This window comes from Bos indicus, chromosome 19, assembly GCF_029378745.1.
Source record: "Bos indicus isolate NIAB-ARS_2022 breed Sahiwal x Tharparkar chromosome 19, NIAB-ARS_B.indTharparkar_mat_pri_1.0, whole genome shotgun sequence".
Classification (NCBI taxonomy): Eukaryota; Metazoa; Chordata; class Mammalia; order Artiodactyla; family Bovidae; genus Bos; species Bos indicus.
The window spans coordinates 9488028-9502071 of NC_091778.1; the positions used below are offsets into that span (position 1 = coordinate 9488028).

The following is a 14044-nucleotide window of genomic DNA, read 5'->3' on the forward strand; positions in this document are numbered from 1 at the left end:
TTTGGATAGATATATATTTTAATTTCTCTTGGTATATAGTAAGACTGGAATTGTTGAGACCTATGATAACTCTAAGATTAGCTAGACTGTTTCCCTAAGTGAATGCACCATTTGATCTGCCCACTAGCAGCATCTGGCCCGCTGGTCTCTCATCTCAGCTTCAGAATTGAAAAGGGCCAAGTCAGACTTGCTCCTCATGGCACCCTCCCCCACCACCATCTCCCTTTCCCCGGTTCTTTCTGCTGGGAAGTCACGAGCAGAAGTGTATCAGAGACTTCCCTGGTGGTCCAGTGGTTGAGAATCTGCCTTTCATTGCAGGGGACGTGGGTTCAATCCCTGGTTGGAACTAAGATCCCATATACTGTGGAGGAGCTAACCCCAGGCACTACAACTTGAGAAGCTCAAGCACTGCAGGGGGTGGGGATTATATGTATATATATATATATACATATAGATACGTATGCTTTTTAAAAAGGTGTAGGAGAGTCAGCAAATAGGAAGTTTGAGGAATTCCCTGGAGGTCCAGTGGGTGGGACGCCACATCCCGAGGCAGAGGGTGGGGTCTGGTCCCTGGTCGGGGGCCTGAGACCCACGAGCTCAGGGTTGGGACGCCTCATTTTGGGACTCGGGGCGCTCGTGTGCCTGTGCCTGTGTCTGCGGCTGTGGAAGGGAGGCTGGAGCCGGCTGAGGGCGCTGTGAGGCCTGAGGAGGGCCGCGGTGGGGAGGGCTCTGCCCGCAGCGGGGACAGAGCGCTTGAGCGTGAAGGAGGCGCAGGCACCAGGCCTTCACTCGGGGGAGGGCGCCTTTCGCCAGGATGTGGCCTGCCCCCACATCAGCCCCGGCCCCCTGCGTGCGGTCAGAGGCGCTTGCAGCCGGTGGGTCGTTTCTCCTCAGGCTGGCTCTGCTTCTCTGACCCCCTCGCCGCCTTGCCTCACGCTTTGAGGCAGAGCCTTGACCCCCACCACAGTGGGTGTGCAAGTGATGAGTGTGGCCTGCCTTTCTTGGGAGGCGGATTCGGACGGTCACATGCGGGCTGTAGCTTTCTCCCGCCCATCACGTCATGGTGGAGGGCCCTGTGGACCACAGTCCCCTGTCACCGAGGAAAGGGGGGCTGAGGTCACGGTGTCCTGGGGCCTCCCCCAAGGCGGTCTCTGTGTTGGTTCCTGGGGCTGCCACACTCTGGATGATGGAAGCAGCAGATGTGCCCCTTCACGGTTCAGCAGTCTAGACGTCGGAGGTAGAGGTGTTGGCAGAGCCCCTTCCAAGGTTTTGAGGGAGAAACCATTCGTTACCTCTCTCATAGCTTCTCAGAGCTGCCGGCATTCCTCGGCTCGTGGACACATGTCTCCCATCTCTGCCTCCGTCTTCACACGACCATCTTCTGGTTTGTATGTGTGTGAGACCCTTCTCCTCCTCTAATCAGGACTCCTCATTGGATTAGGGCCCATCCTATAGGATAAAGGTCCATCTTGTCAAAGCTATGGTTTTTCCAGTTGTCATGTACAGATGTGAGAGTTGGACCATAAAGAAGGCTGAGTGCCAAAGAATTGATGCTTTTGAATTGTGATGCTGGAGAAGACTCTTGAGAGTCCCCTGGACTGCAAGGAGATCCAACCAGTCCATCCTAAAAAAAATGTCTTGAATATTCATTGGAAGGACTATTCTTTGGCCACCTGATGCAAAGAGCCAACTCGTTGGAAAAGACCCTGATGCTAGGAAACATTGAGGGCAAGAGGAGAAGGGGAAGACAGAGGATGAGATGGTTGGATGGCATCATTGACTCAGTGAACATGAATATGAGCAAACTCCGGGAAGGAGAGAGCAAAGGCTAGGGAAGCCTGCTGTGCTGCAGTCCATGGATTGCAAAGAGCTGGACGTGACTTAAGAGTGAAGGACAACAACAGCTCCATCCAGGCGCTTTCATCTCAAGACCCTTTATGAATTTTGCCAGCTGCAAGATCCTCTTTCTAGATAAGATCACATTCTGAGGTTCTAGGTGGACATGAATTTCAATGGACCCAGCACACCAATGTAGTCTCTTCTCCACAAATGAGTCTAGAAATTTCTGGAGAAGATTAAGTTCCTGACTCGTGTTCTGAATCTGTGTGTTAAGTGAGTTTTGCCTTTGGATTCAGAAGTGATGGTGATGGTGGTGGGAGTGGGGGTGTTAGTGGTTGGCGAGAGTGGTCGTTTACAGGGAGAAGGGAAGAATGGAAGAAAATATCGAGAGAACCTGGGAATTGTAGAGGGCAGGTCTCTAGGAGGAAACACTCTGGAGGATGGGGCCATGGGGCACGGGACTCCTGTGACCTCAGTCAGCCCTTTGGGAGCTTCTTTCCCATAGAAGGTCAGGCTTCGTTCTCAAATGCAGAGTTGATGATACCATACATTCTTATCCCAGGTTCTGAAGAACAAGGTATTCACCAAATTTAGAATCTCATATGAAATCGCATGGTGTCTGCCAGCATACCAGTTCTCTCTTGTCTCTCTGTCTTGCCTTTAACTAGCACGTGAGTCACCTTGCTGGGACTTGATTTTTTCATCTGTATAATGGGGATAATGGGCAGTCAGATTTGCAGAAGCCCACCCACTGCTAGCATTCTAGTGTCCTCTGGGGGCTCCTACAAGCTCGGGGTTCCCTCAAATGGGAGAACATCTGCAGAGAGGCCATGTGCTTGGGTGGTGGAGATGTCTTGTGCTTTTCACTAAGGGGAATGTGAACTCTTTTCAGGAACATGGTTATGGCAAGAGCTGACTTAATTTCCCTGGGCCTCTCTTGCACCCGTTTCAGACTCTCCTGAGCTATTTTCTGCCTTTCCATGCTTTTATTAGGATCACAAATATTTGTTGTTTTTTCGTTGTTTTCTTGGGTGACAGCTGATATCTTGGGCCAGTGCTGGTGGAGTTAGATTTCCCCTTCAATCTCATCAGAAAAGATTCTAACAGCCCCACCCTCTGCTCTGAGTACACACACACACACACACACACACACACATACACACCCCTGCTTTATTAGATTTTATAAAAATAAAACCAGTGGCTCCACTCCGAGTGACCATTTCAGATGGAAACACATTTTTCAAAAGAGAGTTTTTGAAACTTTAAAAAAAAAGTCAGCTCTCTGGTTAGAGGCAGGAAGGTGGCGTGTCCTTTGCAGCCCTAGTTAGCAGCTGGCTTTGGCCAGTTCGTATGTGTAAACAGCAATTTTCCAAACTGGAATGGATGCTGGGGTTTTCTTTGTTGAGCCAAGAGGTGCATGGAGAGCAGTGGTGTTTAGTTAAATTATGGGTCTTGATGCAAAACTTTGCAGCAGTGAATTGTGAGAGCCTGAACCCTCCCCACCCCCTTTCTGTGCTACACACACACACACACACACACACACACACACACAGCACTTCCCAGAATGTGGCCCTGGACCCTAAAAGGAGGCATCTGTTGGAGGAGGGGCTGTCCCCAAGGCTGCAGGGCTCTCGCTCTGGGTGGGTATCTCGTGTCTCTCAGAGTGAAAAGCATTCACATACCCGAAGCGTTTTCTTCGGCCCTTCCGCCAAAAGTGCCAAGGCAAGGACGTTTCAGATCCGTCTCCTGGAGGGTTTCAGGCTGAGCTCTCTCTTGTGCAGATGGGCGGCTCTCTCCATCAGGGTGCACTGTGTGTGTCAGTGTGAAGGCTGTGGGTTGGAAAACAGCTACCCGAAGGGCCTAGCACAGGAAGGAAGCACGAGTGGGTCCCTCCTCTGTGTGCAGAGGACTTTTCTAATTAACTAACTTATTTTAATTGGAGGCTAATTACTTTACAATATTGTGGTGGTTTTTTCATACATTGACATGAATCAGCCAGGGGTGTATGAGTGTTCCCCATCCTGAACCCCCCTCCCACCTCCCTCCCCATCCCATCCCTCAGGGTCATCCCAGTGCACCAGCCCTGAGTACCCTGTCTCATGCATTGAACCTGGACTGGTGATCTGTTTCACATATGATAATATACATGTATCAATGCTATTCTTTCAAAGCATCCCACCCTCGCCTTCTCCCCCAGAGTCCAAAAGTCTGTTCTTTACATCTGTGTCTCTTTTGCTGTCTCGCATACAGGGTTATCATTACCTTCTTTCTAAATTCCATATTTATGCATTAGCATACTGTATTGGTATTTTTCTTTCTGGCTTACTTCACTCTGTATAATAGGCTCCAGTTTCATCCACCTCATTAGAACTTATTCAAATGTATTCTTTTTAAAGGCTGAGTAATACTCCATTGTGTATATGTACCACAGCTTTCTTATCCATTCTTCTACAATGGACATCTAGGTTGCTTCCATGTCCTGGCTATTATAAACAGTGCTGCGATGAACACTGGGGTACATGTGTCTCTTTCAATTCTGGTTTCCTCAGTGTGTATGCCCAGCAGTGGGATTGCTGGATCATAAGGCAGTTCTATTTCCGGCTTTTTAAGGAATCTCCACACTGTTCCCCATAGTGGCTGTACTAGTTTGCATTCCCACCAACAGTGTAAGAGGATTCCCTTTTGCAGAGAGGACTTTTTATAATACCAAGGACTTAGAGAGTCAGGGGCCAGCGAGTTACCAGGCCTGCTCACTGTTTCCAAAGGCAGAAGAGGGTTAAAGATCTGGGGGTGCTGCATGGTTCCTGGGGTAAATAGAAGCCAAGACACAAGGATGGGGAATAGAGAGGTACCCCCCAAGGCATGTACACACACACACACACACACACACACACGCAAGAACACGCATACATAGAAGTGAAACCTGGACAGTACTGATGGGGATTTGAGGACCTTCCTTCTTTAAGAGTGCCCGGAAACGCTGGATGCCACATCTCCGCCCAGCCCTCTTCCTGCTGTCCTGAGCAGTCGTGGAGGTGGGAGAGAAACAGGAGAGCGTGTGACTCCAGCACCCTCCGCTGCCCTCTGCGTCCCTCTCCGGAGTGCAGATCATGGAGCAGCGAGCAGCCTGTGTGGCAGTGATGCCCCCAGAACTGACAAAATGAAGCACTCCCGTTTCCCGAAGCGCCCCTGGCGGGAGGGGTCGCCTGCAGAGCTCCCCGCCACCGCTGCGCTCCCCTCCTGAAGCCTCGATGTCGGCGAGCAGCTGACCAAGGGTTGCCCGTCTTTCCACTGGCCTCGTCGTGTTCGGAAGGTTTTGATTACATCGGTCTCCTTTCAGTGTTTGCTGAAGAGTGGGACCCATCTCTGCAGCTGAGCTGGTTCCTGGAGAGGATGTTTTAGTCACTTGAACACTTTGGTGCATTGTCTGGGGCCTGGAATTTCTCATCCTTGTTTTTAAAATAAAGTATTTTAAAGACTGTTTTGGGACTGTGTAGATTTATAACTGGGTGTCTTCCCCAGTATTTAGGGCTCTGTCCTGGCAGGTTTATGGCCGTAGGGCAACGGTAGAGGGTGTCAGAGGGGACCTTCTTGTCTCAGCAGTTACTGGGGAATGAACGTGCTGTTGACTTCTGTTATTTCGAATGAACACATGTTGGTCTGTGTGAACGACTGGAATAGAAATAGGGCCAGCTGTCTACACCCACCTGGCTCTACACCATGTCTGAATGAGACCATGGGGTTCGTTTCACGAAATGTCTCTCCAGAGTCGCTTTGAGAACTCCACGAGTGCATGTTTGTAGATCACATTAGTGTTTCTTTATAGATATTTAATTGCTTTGCTGGAGGTTAAAAAAAAAAAGGAATGAAAAATATAAAATGAAACTGTTGGGCGTCTTTGCCAATCTGAAACCACGTGGAGATGCTGGAAAGTGCTTTTGAAATGATAGTGGAAGAGAATGGGGCAACAAGGGTTGATTTATCAAAGTGTTGGATAAAAGATTTCTTTCTACTGCCCGTTTGTTCTGAGCTTGAAGGATGGATTTAGTAACTGACTTTGAATTCAGGTACAGTGACCATGTATTTAGCATCTCTGAGGTGTCCCAGTAGACACTTTGGCGTATATTTAATTTAACAGGAATCTTGTGTGGTAGGCTAATTATTATATCTCCATTTTAAAGTGGATTAAACTCCATATTACATTAGAATGTAAGTTCTATCAGTTTGCTCGTAGTATTATCTGTTGAACAAATGCATTGGGAAAGTTAGGTTAGTAAAATTTGGTGATTAGGGAGTGTAGAGAGAGATTTAAATGAGGTGAGGGCCTGGTGGAGCTTCACTGTGAAGGTGACCTTGACCCCCCCCCCCACCCCCAGGGGGATTGATGGATAAGCAGGGAGACAAGGAAGGAGAGGAACAAGGAGCTAGATAAGGTGTCTGCTTGTTGGCCAGAGGAGCTCAGTGGTGTGGACACTGGTGGGATCTTCATAGAATGTCTTCACGTACAGTATCTCATCTAATTTCCTGTTCATCTGAAAAAGATGAAAAAAATAGTAAAGGATGATTTTAAACACACGTGCTAACCACTGCCTGGCGGTCCCCAGCAGTGAGACACATGAGAGTCATCAGGCCGTATGTCCCCGAGACAGTGAAGGACGTCCGCTCCGGGGGTGCTCCGGGTTGGGTTTGGTCCGCGGGCTCTGGTGGCCTGGGTCCCGTCTGGGAGCCACTGAGCTGAAGTGTGAGGGCCTGGGGTCAGGGCGCCTCCCCGTCGGGGCCGCCCGGCCCGCAGATCCGGGAGGGTTCAGGGTTAGTTGGGAGCTCTGGTAGAGGACCGCCGTGCAGCGCGCAGAGCCCAGCCTGGAGTGGGTGCTGTCTGTGGTCCCACTCAGACTGAGACACAGAAGCCGGGTCCCCAGCGCCTTTCACACTCCTTCGCACGGTATGTCTTGAGGGCTGTGTCTCAACTGTTGGGTGGGGTTGTTGCTTCCTTGTCTCCGCAGATGTATCCGGAGACTAGGTGATAAGTGGTCCAGGCAGCCACGCCCCCCAGACTCAGATGTCCTGCACTGACTTTTCACACACACGTGTGATGTGGTGGGTGGCATTTCTTTTAATATTCTCAGATTCCTCTCATTGATTTGGTTTTGCATTTCAGTCTTGGTTTTCTTTGTATGTTCTCTTCAAACATTTTTTCCCTCCCCGGCTTGATGGAAGTATAATTAACAAATAAAATGGTGAGATACTTAAAGTGCACAATGTGACGATTTTTTAAAAATGCTTTTGTTTATTTAATGTTTGGCTGTGCCGAGTCTCCATTGTTGCGCAGGCTTCTCTCTAGTTGCAGAGAGCAGGGGCTCCCGTGTAGCTGTGGCGCTCGGGCTTCTCACTGTGGAGGCTTCTCTTGTTGCAGAGCACACCTCCAGGACGCTCGGGCCGCAGAAGTTGCAAGCCCCAGGCTCTAGAGCGCGGGATCAATCGTTGTGGCGCACAGGCTTAGTTGCTCTGCAGCGTGTGGGATCTTCCTGGATCAGGGATTGAACCTGTGTCTCCTGCCTTGGCAGGCGGATTCTTTACCCCTGAGCCCCCAGGGAAGCCCTCCAGTGTGATGATTTGATGTGTGTATGTGTGTGTGTGTGACAAGAGCCTACCCATTGAGTTAAGATGTTGTGCTTTTATTGTGTGTGACTAGACTGGGGAGATCCTGTGTCCACTGAGGTTTACATTTTTTTAATTTGATGTTAAAGAGAAACCAAACAAACAAAACAACCCCCAAACCCACGTAGCCTAACTTAGTTTTCAGAATAACGTTCATTTTGTCGTCTTTCACTCTTCCGTGTAAGGTTTTTGGTCCCGCTCTGAAGAGCTGACATCACTGACCTTCCGCCTCCTTTTGCTTTGGGCCTGGTGGGATTTTGAAGGGGGACCATTCGGAAGTTCATTTGTTTTTGTATCCAGCAAACTGCGGGTGTGGGCTTCTGTGTGCCTGGCCCTGTATTTGAACTGCAGGGCATCCTGAGAGGAGTCAGGAGACGGTCTGGGGGAGGAGGTAAGGAGGGCAGGATTATCACTCACTTTAGCACCAAGTGGAAAGTAGCGAGTGTGTGAGAGGCAGAGGGGCACGGCGTTAGGGGGCTCAGAAGTGAGAGGCGCAGCTTCTGGGTGGGGCGGCCATATAGGTATTTGGCATTTTGGAGAAGAGCGTTGCATCTTGGAGGGTAGTCAGCTTGGCATGGGAGGTACAGGCGTGGAGAGGTCTCCCAAGGAGAACCTGCGTGGACAGAGGTGGGGAGGCCTGGGGACCAGCTGGGCTTGACTGAGTGTAGGACACATCAAGGGGAATGGTGAGAAACCCCGAGGGACAGGAGCCCTGGGGGTGGGCACGGGGGGCTGACCCTCCCAGTGCCTGTCCTGTTGGCAGACACAAGCCAGCACCTGGAATGGCTCCGTGCAGGCAGTCTGCACAGAGTTTTGAATTACATGTGAGTTTCTTATTGACACATCTGTGGGTACTTTCTGGGCAGCATGTCTTTATACACATAGTTCTCCTTTGTTCGCGTCTCTTCGGTTTAAAATAGCTCTGACGTGTGACTTCACATCACAATGAAGCTGTGTGTTATGGCCAGTGAGGCTTTGAAGTCCACTCTCCATCTGCATGAAATGCCAGCTTTCAGGTTGCGGCCTGAAGGCCTAAGGTATTCCTCGTGACTGTCTCTGGCATCCTGAGACGTCTGAAGGGCCTGCTCTGAGCAGCTGAGATAGTCCTCACATCGCCTTCCTCTCTGGAGAAGTATGCAGAGAGGCTTGTTCAACAGCTCGGTGAGTGTGGCTTCAGATAACCAAGTTAACCCGTCTTCCTCTTGTCGTTTCTTGCAGATGGTCACAAGAACAAAGAAAATCTTTGTAGGAGGACTGTCTGCGAACACCGTGGTGGAAGATGTGAAGCAGTATTTCGAGCAGTTCGGCAAGGTAAGGGGCGTGTGGGGCTGGGGCAGCCTCCTCTGTCCTTCAGAGTGGCTGCTATGGCCCCTGCCTTTGCCACAACCGTCTCCTCCAGAGCCTCGTCCTTGGACTTGGCTGTCGAGATGTGAATGGGATTCGGCAGGAGCCGAGATGGAAGAGCCTGGCTTGTGGTGGGCACGGAGCCCCGTGCGCCGACAGGAACAGACAGAGCGGCCTTTGAGTGCGGTTTCACCGGCCTTAGCTGGTCGTGTGGGGCCTGGGCCGGGAGCTGACAGGGGCAGCGCCGGCTAGGGAAGGGACTCTGAGCTGGGAGTCACAGGGCAGGAGCTCCCGCAGAAGCTGGTCTCTGTCGGCACTGGGCTTCGTTCTGGGCCTTTCTGGAGGATGCACTGAGAGAGGAGGCTCCCTGGGGGCTGAACGCTCCTCCCCTGTCAAATGCCTGAGGAAACCCAGGAAAGATGCTGGGCGCGAACCTGTCAGGATGTCCAGGAGACAGCAGTGCGATCATCCCCTGGGCTGTGCCGGGGGATTGGGCCCGGAGCGACTCAGGAGGCCCCAGAGGAGTCAGGAAACCGAGTGTGAGAATGCGTGAGTCAGACAGACAGACAGGGTGTGTAACTGTGGGTGATTCATTCGGCCCCTTTCTGCTTGGCGGGGAGGCACGGCCTTGGAGGGTGGGTTCTTCCTGAGGGGGCCCCGTTCCTCGGGGGACTGTTTCCCCCTGGCCCCCACAGGGTGGCTTGGGGGGCGCCGAGCCTTGCTGGCTGTCGTGCGGCGCCCCCCGCGGGCTCGTGTGTCCCAGGAGGCTGGCGGGTGAGTGGGTGTGCAGGCCCGCAGCCTCTGTGTCTTTGAGCAGCTGTGAGCCTGGTCCTGGGTCCACAGGCGCAACGGGCTGCTTCTGCACAGGCCTGTGTCGTGTGCCCCCGCCCCCACCACAGGGCGGGAGTGCAGAGGCCTGCCTGCCCAGGGTCCTGGAAGACACCGTCCTAAGCTTGGTCATTCCTTTCCCCCATGACACCCGTCACGCGTGCCCTGGGTGGCAGAAAGGCACTGCTGCCCACCGGCCGGCCTGAAAGTTCTGTGCTTTCGTTCCTTGCCCGCAGTGATGGCCAGCTGGGGGCCCATCTCCAGGAGAGGCCTGTCGTGGACTCCTCTTTGGGAGGCAGGCTTTGACTCCTGGTTAGCCTCAGAACGGGAGATTTTCCTGTTTCTGGCGTTCATCTGTTTCTGCATGGATGGGAGACCATGCTTCCCAGAACCCAGCCTCCTCCCGCCCAGCCTTGCTTTCCGAGTGGCACTCAGCTGCCCTTCCGGGTCGGTTATGAAAGGCTCCTTCCCCACGGCACTGTCTGGCATTGCCAGTTGGGGGCTGATTCATTCTGGCGGGATAAAGAATAGCTGAGTGTGCTGATGTCCGTTGTCTCGCTGCTCTTCAGGACTGATTGAGAGTGCCGAGGGGGATGGGTCCATCCCCCAGCCCCGCCCTGCCCAGGGAGAGAGATTGGAAATAATTTAATGAGACAAACACAGCTTGCGTAATGGAAGGCTCTGGAGTGCCGGCCCTCGTTGCTACCGTTTCCGCCTTTAAAACCAGGCTGGGGGGTAGTGTTTGCAAACATGAAGTGGGATTTCTTTTTCGAGCCATAACCTGCTTTGGAATCTCATGGGCCAATTTGTGGGTGTCAGGAAAGTTGATGCTGCCCAGATGGGCTGTTAGAATATCCCGAACAGGCTCGTACTTGCCACATCTCCACACATGCCCGGCGCTGGTCTCTCCTTCTCTCTCTCCTTTCTCTCTCGCTCTGTCTTTCCGTTGTCCTTCATTAGCACTTAGCGCTGTGACTCAGTCCGTGGGCCGGTGGCAGGAAGCGGCGAACCCGCAGCAGCGGCCGTCCCTGCTCTGGGAACCGCGTCCTCTTGTCTGCAGACGGCCACAGACTGTCTTCCCTGACTTGGCACTCACCAGGTCCAAAGCTGCTCAGTTAGTTTTGCAGTAATACCTGCGGATTCCAGCAGGATCCATAAACCTACCAAGTGTTTTATCGAAGGACTAAGGAGGCCTTTGAGCATATCCCAGCCCTCACGCTCTGTACACTCATGTGTTAGTAGCCTGGTGCGTCAGTGTGCTCTGCGGGTTAGCTGAGTCTGTATTCACAGGAGCTTGTTCCTTGTTTGGCTGGTGGCTGGAGTGACTTGTGTGTTCCCTAGGGTAGGGCCCACTGCCTCTCAGGATTCTGGTATAATTCACTTGAGTGCAGAAGGATCCCAGAAGGGGAGACCCTGCTGCTGGGCCTCAAGGGCCATGAGTGAGCCCTGCACCTGTGAAAGGAGTAACAGTAAATTGACAGACTGAGGGAAATGGAAAAGACACACGCACACACTTGCATAAGGTTTGCTCACACACCTGTGCACACTCCCCACTGTCAGGTTGTTCGGGGATCTTTTCGGTTGGTTAACTGCACATTGCTGCTGCTGCCGCTGCTAAGTCGTGTCAGTCGTGTCCCACTCTGTGCGACCCCATAGACGGCAGCCCACTAGGCTCCCCCGTCCCTGGGATTCTCCAGGCAAGAACACTGGACTGGGTTGCCATTTCCTTCTCCAATGCATGAAAGTGAAAAGTGAAAGTGAAGTCACTCTGCCGTGCCTGACTCTTAGCGACTCCATGGGCTGCAGCCTACCAGGCTCCTCCGTCCATGGGATTTTCCAGCAAGAGTACTGGAGTGGGGTGCCATCGCCTTCTCCTAACTGCACATTAGGAAGGTGTAATTTAATGAATAATTTAGTGAGTGCGTGTTAAGTGTTGAATATGGGCCAGGTCGGGCTTCCCTGGTGGCTCAGATGGTAAAGAATCTCTCTGTAATGCAGGAGACCCAGGTTTGATCCCTGGGTCTGGAAGCTCCCCTGGAGAAGGGAATGGCAACCCACTCTAGTAGGCTTGCTTAGAGAATTCCGTAGACAGAGGAGCCTGGCAGGCTATAGTCCATGGAGTTGCAAAGAGTTGGACATGACTGAGCGACTAGAACTTCCCCTTTCTTTCTTCCTTGGGCCAGGCCATTGACTTACATTCTTATCTCACTTAATTCTTCTCTGGGGTGCTGGTGGGGGCCCTGCCCATTTTGTAGATTGTTAAGTAGAGCCTTGGTGGCACTGTATCTTTGTCTCAAGGTCACAGCCTCCTGAAAGGTCACAGACTTCCCTTCTAGGCTTGTCTAATAACAGAACCCAAACTCTAGGCCCTGTTTCAACTGCTTACCGACCCGTGAGATAGACTTAGGGCAGGGAGGATGCCCAGGAGAGGCAGAGATGGTGTCCCCTTTGGGTGCCCAGGGGCAGTGCCGGGGACCTGGGCCTGCACAGCCTCCTTGCTTCCACACAGCGGATCCGGGTGTCCCCAGCAGCCCGTTTGCAGGGGTGGACAGCACAGGTCAGGGGGGTGAAGTCTCAGCGGAGGTCACCCAGGTGAACCAGGCTGTGTGACAGGCACAGTGCACGCCCTCCTTCCTCCCAGTCCAGAGCCTCCCGCCCCTCCGCAGCCTCCGCCCAGAGTTTCCCGCCTTCTTTGCAGTTTTCGCTCGTTGTCAGGCCTCTTGGTGCTGCCTCTTCCCGTCTTTCCTAAGGTGGCAGCTGTTGGGCTGTTTATTTCAGGTGGCAATCAGGGTGGGGAAGGTGGCTGTCCTGGGGCTGAGCTCGGGAGGGCTGAATGTGTCTTTACTATAAGCGGAGTGGGTGCAGGACTGTACACCCAGAGCTTGAAATAACTCGAGTTGGAGGCTTGTAATTGCCTTTGGTGCTTTTCTCCCACTTGCTTCCCAGAGATTTACAACCCCACCCCCAGGTTAGGGGCGTTGCTACTTATCTGTATTTAAGATGAGACTGTGCAGTCGCGGCATAAGGACTCTGCTGACTTTGGTGCCATTCTCACCCCCTGGGTAGTTATTCTGGCCCCCTCGTTGGAGTAAAGTAAGAAGAGGTACCCCAGACCCTCATACTGGGCATGGCCGCATGAGGACGCCGCTGCGGCATCTTAACAGGCCCGTGCTTTTCTGGCCTCAGCTTCCCACCCCAGGGAAGGGCGTGCAAAACTTGTAAAGGGTTTGACTTGTAAACTTGTAAATAGTTTTGGCTCTGTTACAGCTACTCACTTCCATTGTACAGAGAATGCAGCTGTAGCCAACACACAAACCATTGCATGGCTTTGTTCCAATAAAACTTTATTTATGAAAACAAGTTTGGGGCCCCATTTGGCCCATGGGCCATGATTTGCCAGCCTCTGTACTCGATTATTCCTAAGGTTGGTTTCAAGCTTGGAAAATTGAATAATTTAGAAAGTGTTTAAGTAAACTTACATAGGTAGATAGATAGATAGGTATCTGTGGTGTCTATAGACTGTAACCAAGACAAGATGTTATCAGTAGTAATGAGCATGATGTACTAATGGTCAACAAAACAGCTGTAACGGTGGTAGAGTTAATTTGTGCACTTCAGGATCCAGGGGCGATGAAGGGATTCTCTATTTGGAAAAAGCTACCATTTATAAACTGGGATCTTCATCCTTTGAGGAAGGTCTGGGAAAACTGTAAATTATTTCCAATTTCTTGTTACCTGTGCTAGATCTGAATGAAGGAAGATGCAGAATTTGTGAGGTTGAGATGTTAGGGTGAACTTCTTTACTGTGTTCTGATGTTTCTGGATTAGAGGGCCATGTGCTTTGTGCTGAGGTTTTAATGCATTAGAAAGCTGGTTCTCAGGGATGTCAAGTGAGGTGGTGGGACATCTCTTCTGCAGATGAGGAGGCTGATGTTGGGAGAGGTCAGTAAGTTGTCCACGGTCGTGCAGCCTGCAGACTCACTCATTTTCACCCGAGTTCAATGTTTATAAAACCTCATCTGCCACTTTACCACGGAGCAGCCCCCACCCTCAGAGGGAGAAGGTTCATTTGTCAGGAATGTTGGTCTCCGGTAATTTATTTTACTGCTTCAGGTTTCCTAGTGGATGCTATCTGTGCTGACGATTTCTTGCCGGCGAGAATGATGTATATAGACCACTCAGAAAAATGGCACATAAATGATGCTCTCGATACACGCACACAAACCCCGACCATCCATCGGGCTGTTGGGCGCTGTTCCCCCGCCACGGCTGTGCGGATGAGCCTGGCGTGGCGATTATTAAAAAGCCCTGGGATCAAAGCCGCTCCATGTACCAGAGCTTCCTCCTTCTCCCCTTTAGGCCCCTCCTTCAAGTA

The 14044-nt window shown here is 51.8% G+C and overlaps 1 protein-coding gene across 15 annotated transcripts in view; it reads left to right on the forward strand.

Moving 5' to 3' along the window:
• Nucleotides 1–14044, forward strand: part of MSI2 (musashi RNA binding protein 2) — a 406300-nt gene that overhangs the window by 134799 nt on the left and 257457 nt on the right. For all 15 annotated transcript variants that reach the window (XR_011562222.1, XM_070774274.1, XM_070774272.1 and 12 more), the window contains one exon: nucleotides 8716–8808. Coding sequence is in view for 14 of the 15 variants with exons in the window: in XM_070774274.1 (XP_070630375.1) it covers nucleotides 8716–8808 (93 nt within the window). In the remaining variant the exon portion in view is untranslated. The remainder of the gene's footprint in view (nucleotides 1–8715; nucleotides 8809–14044) is intronic.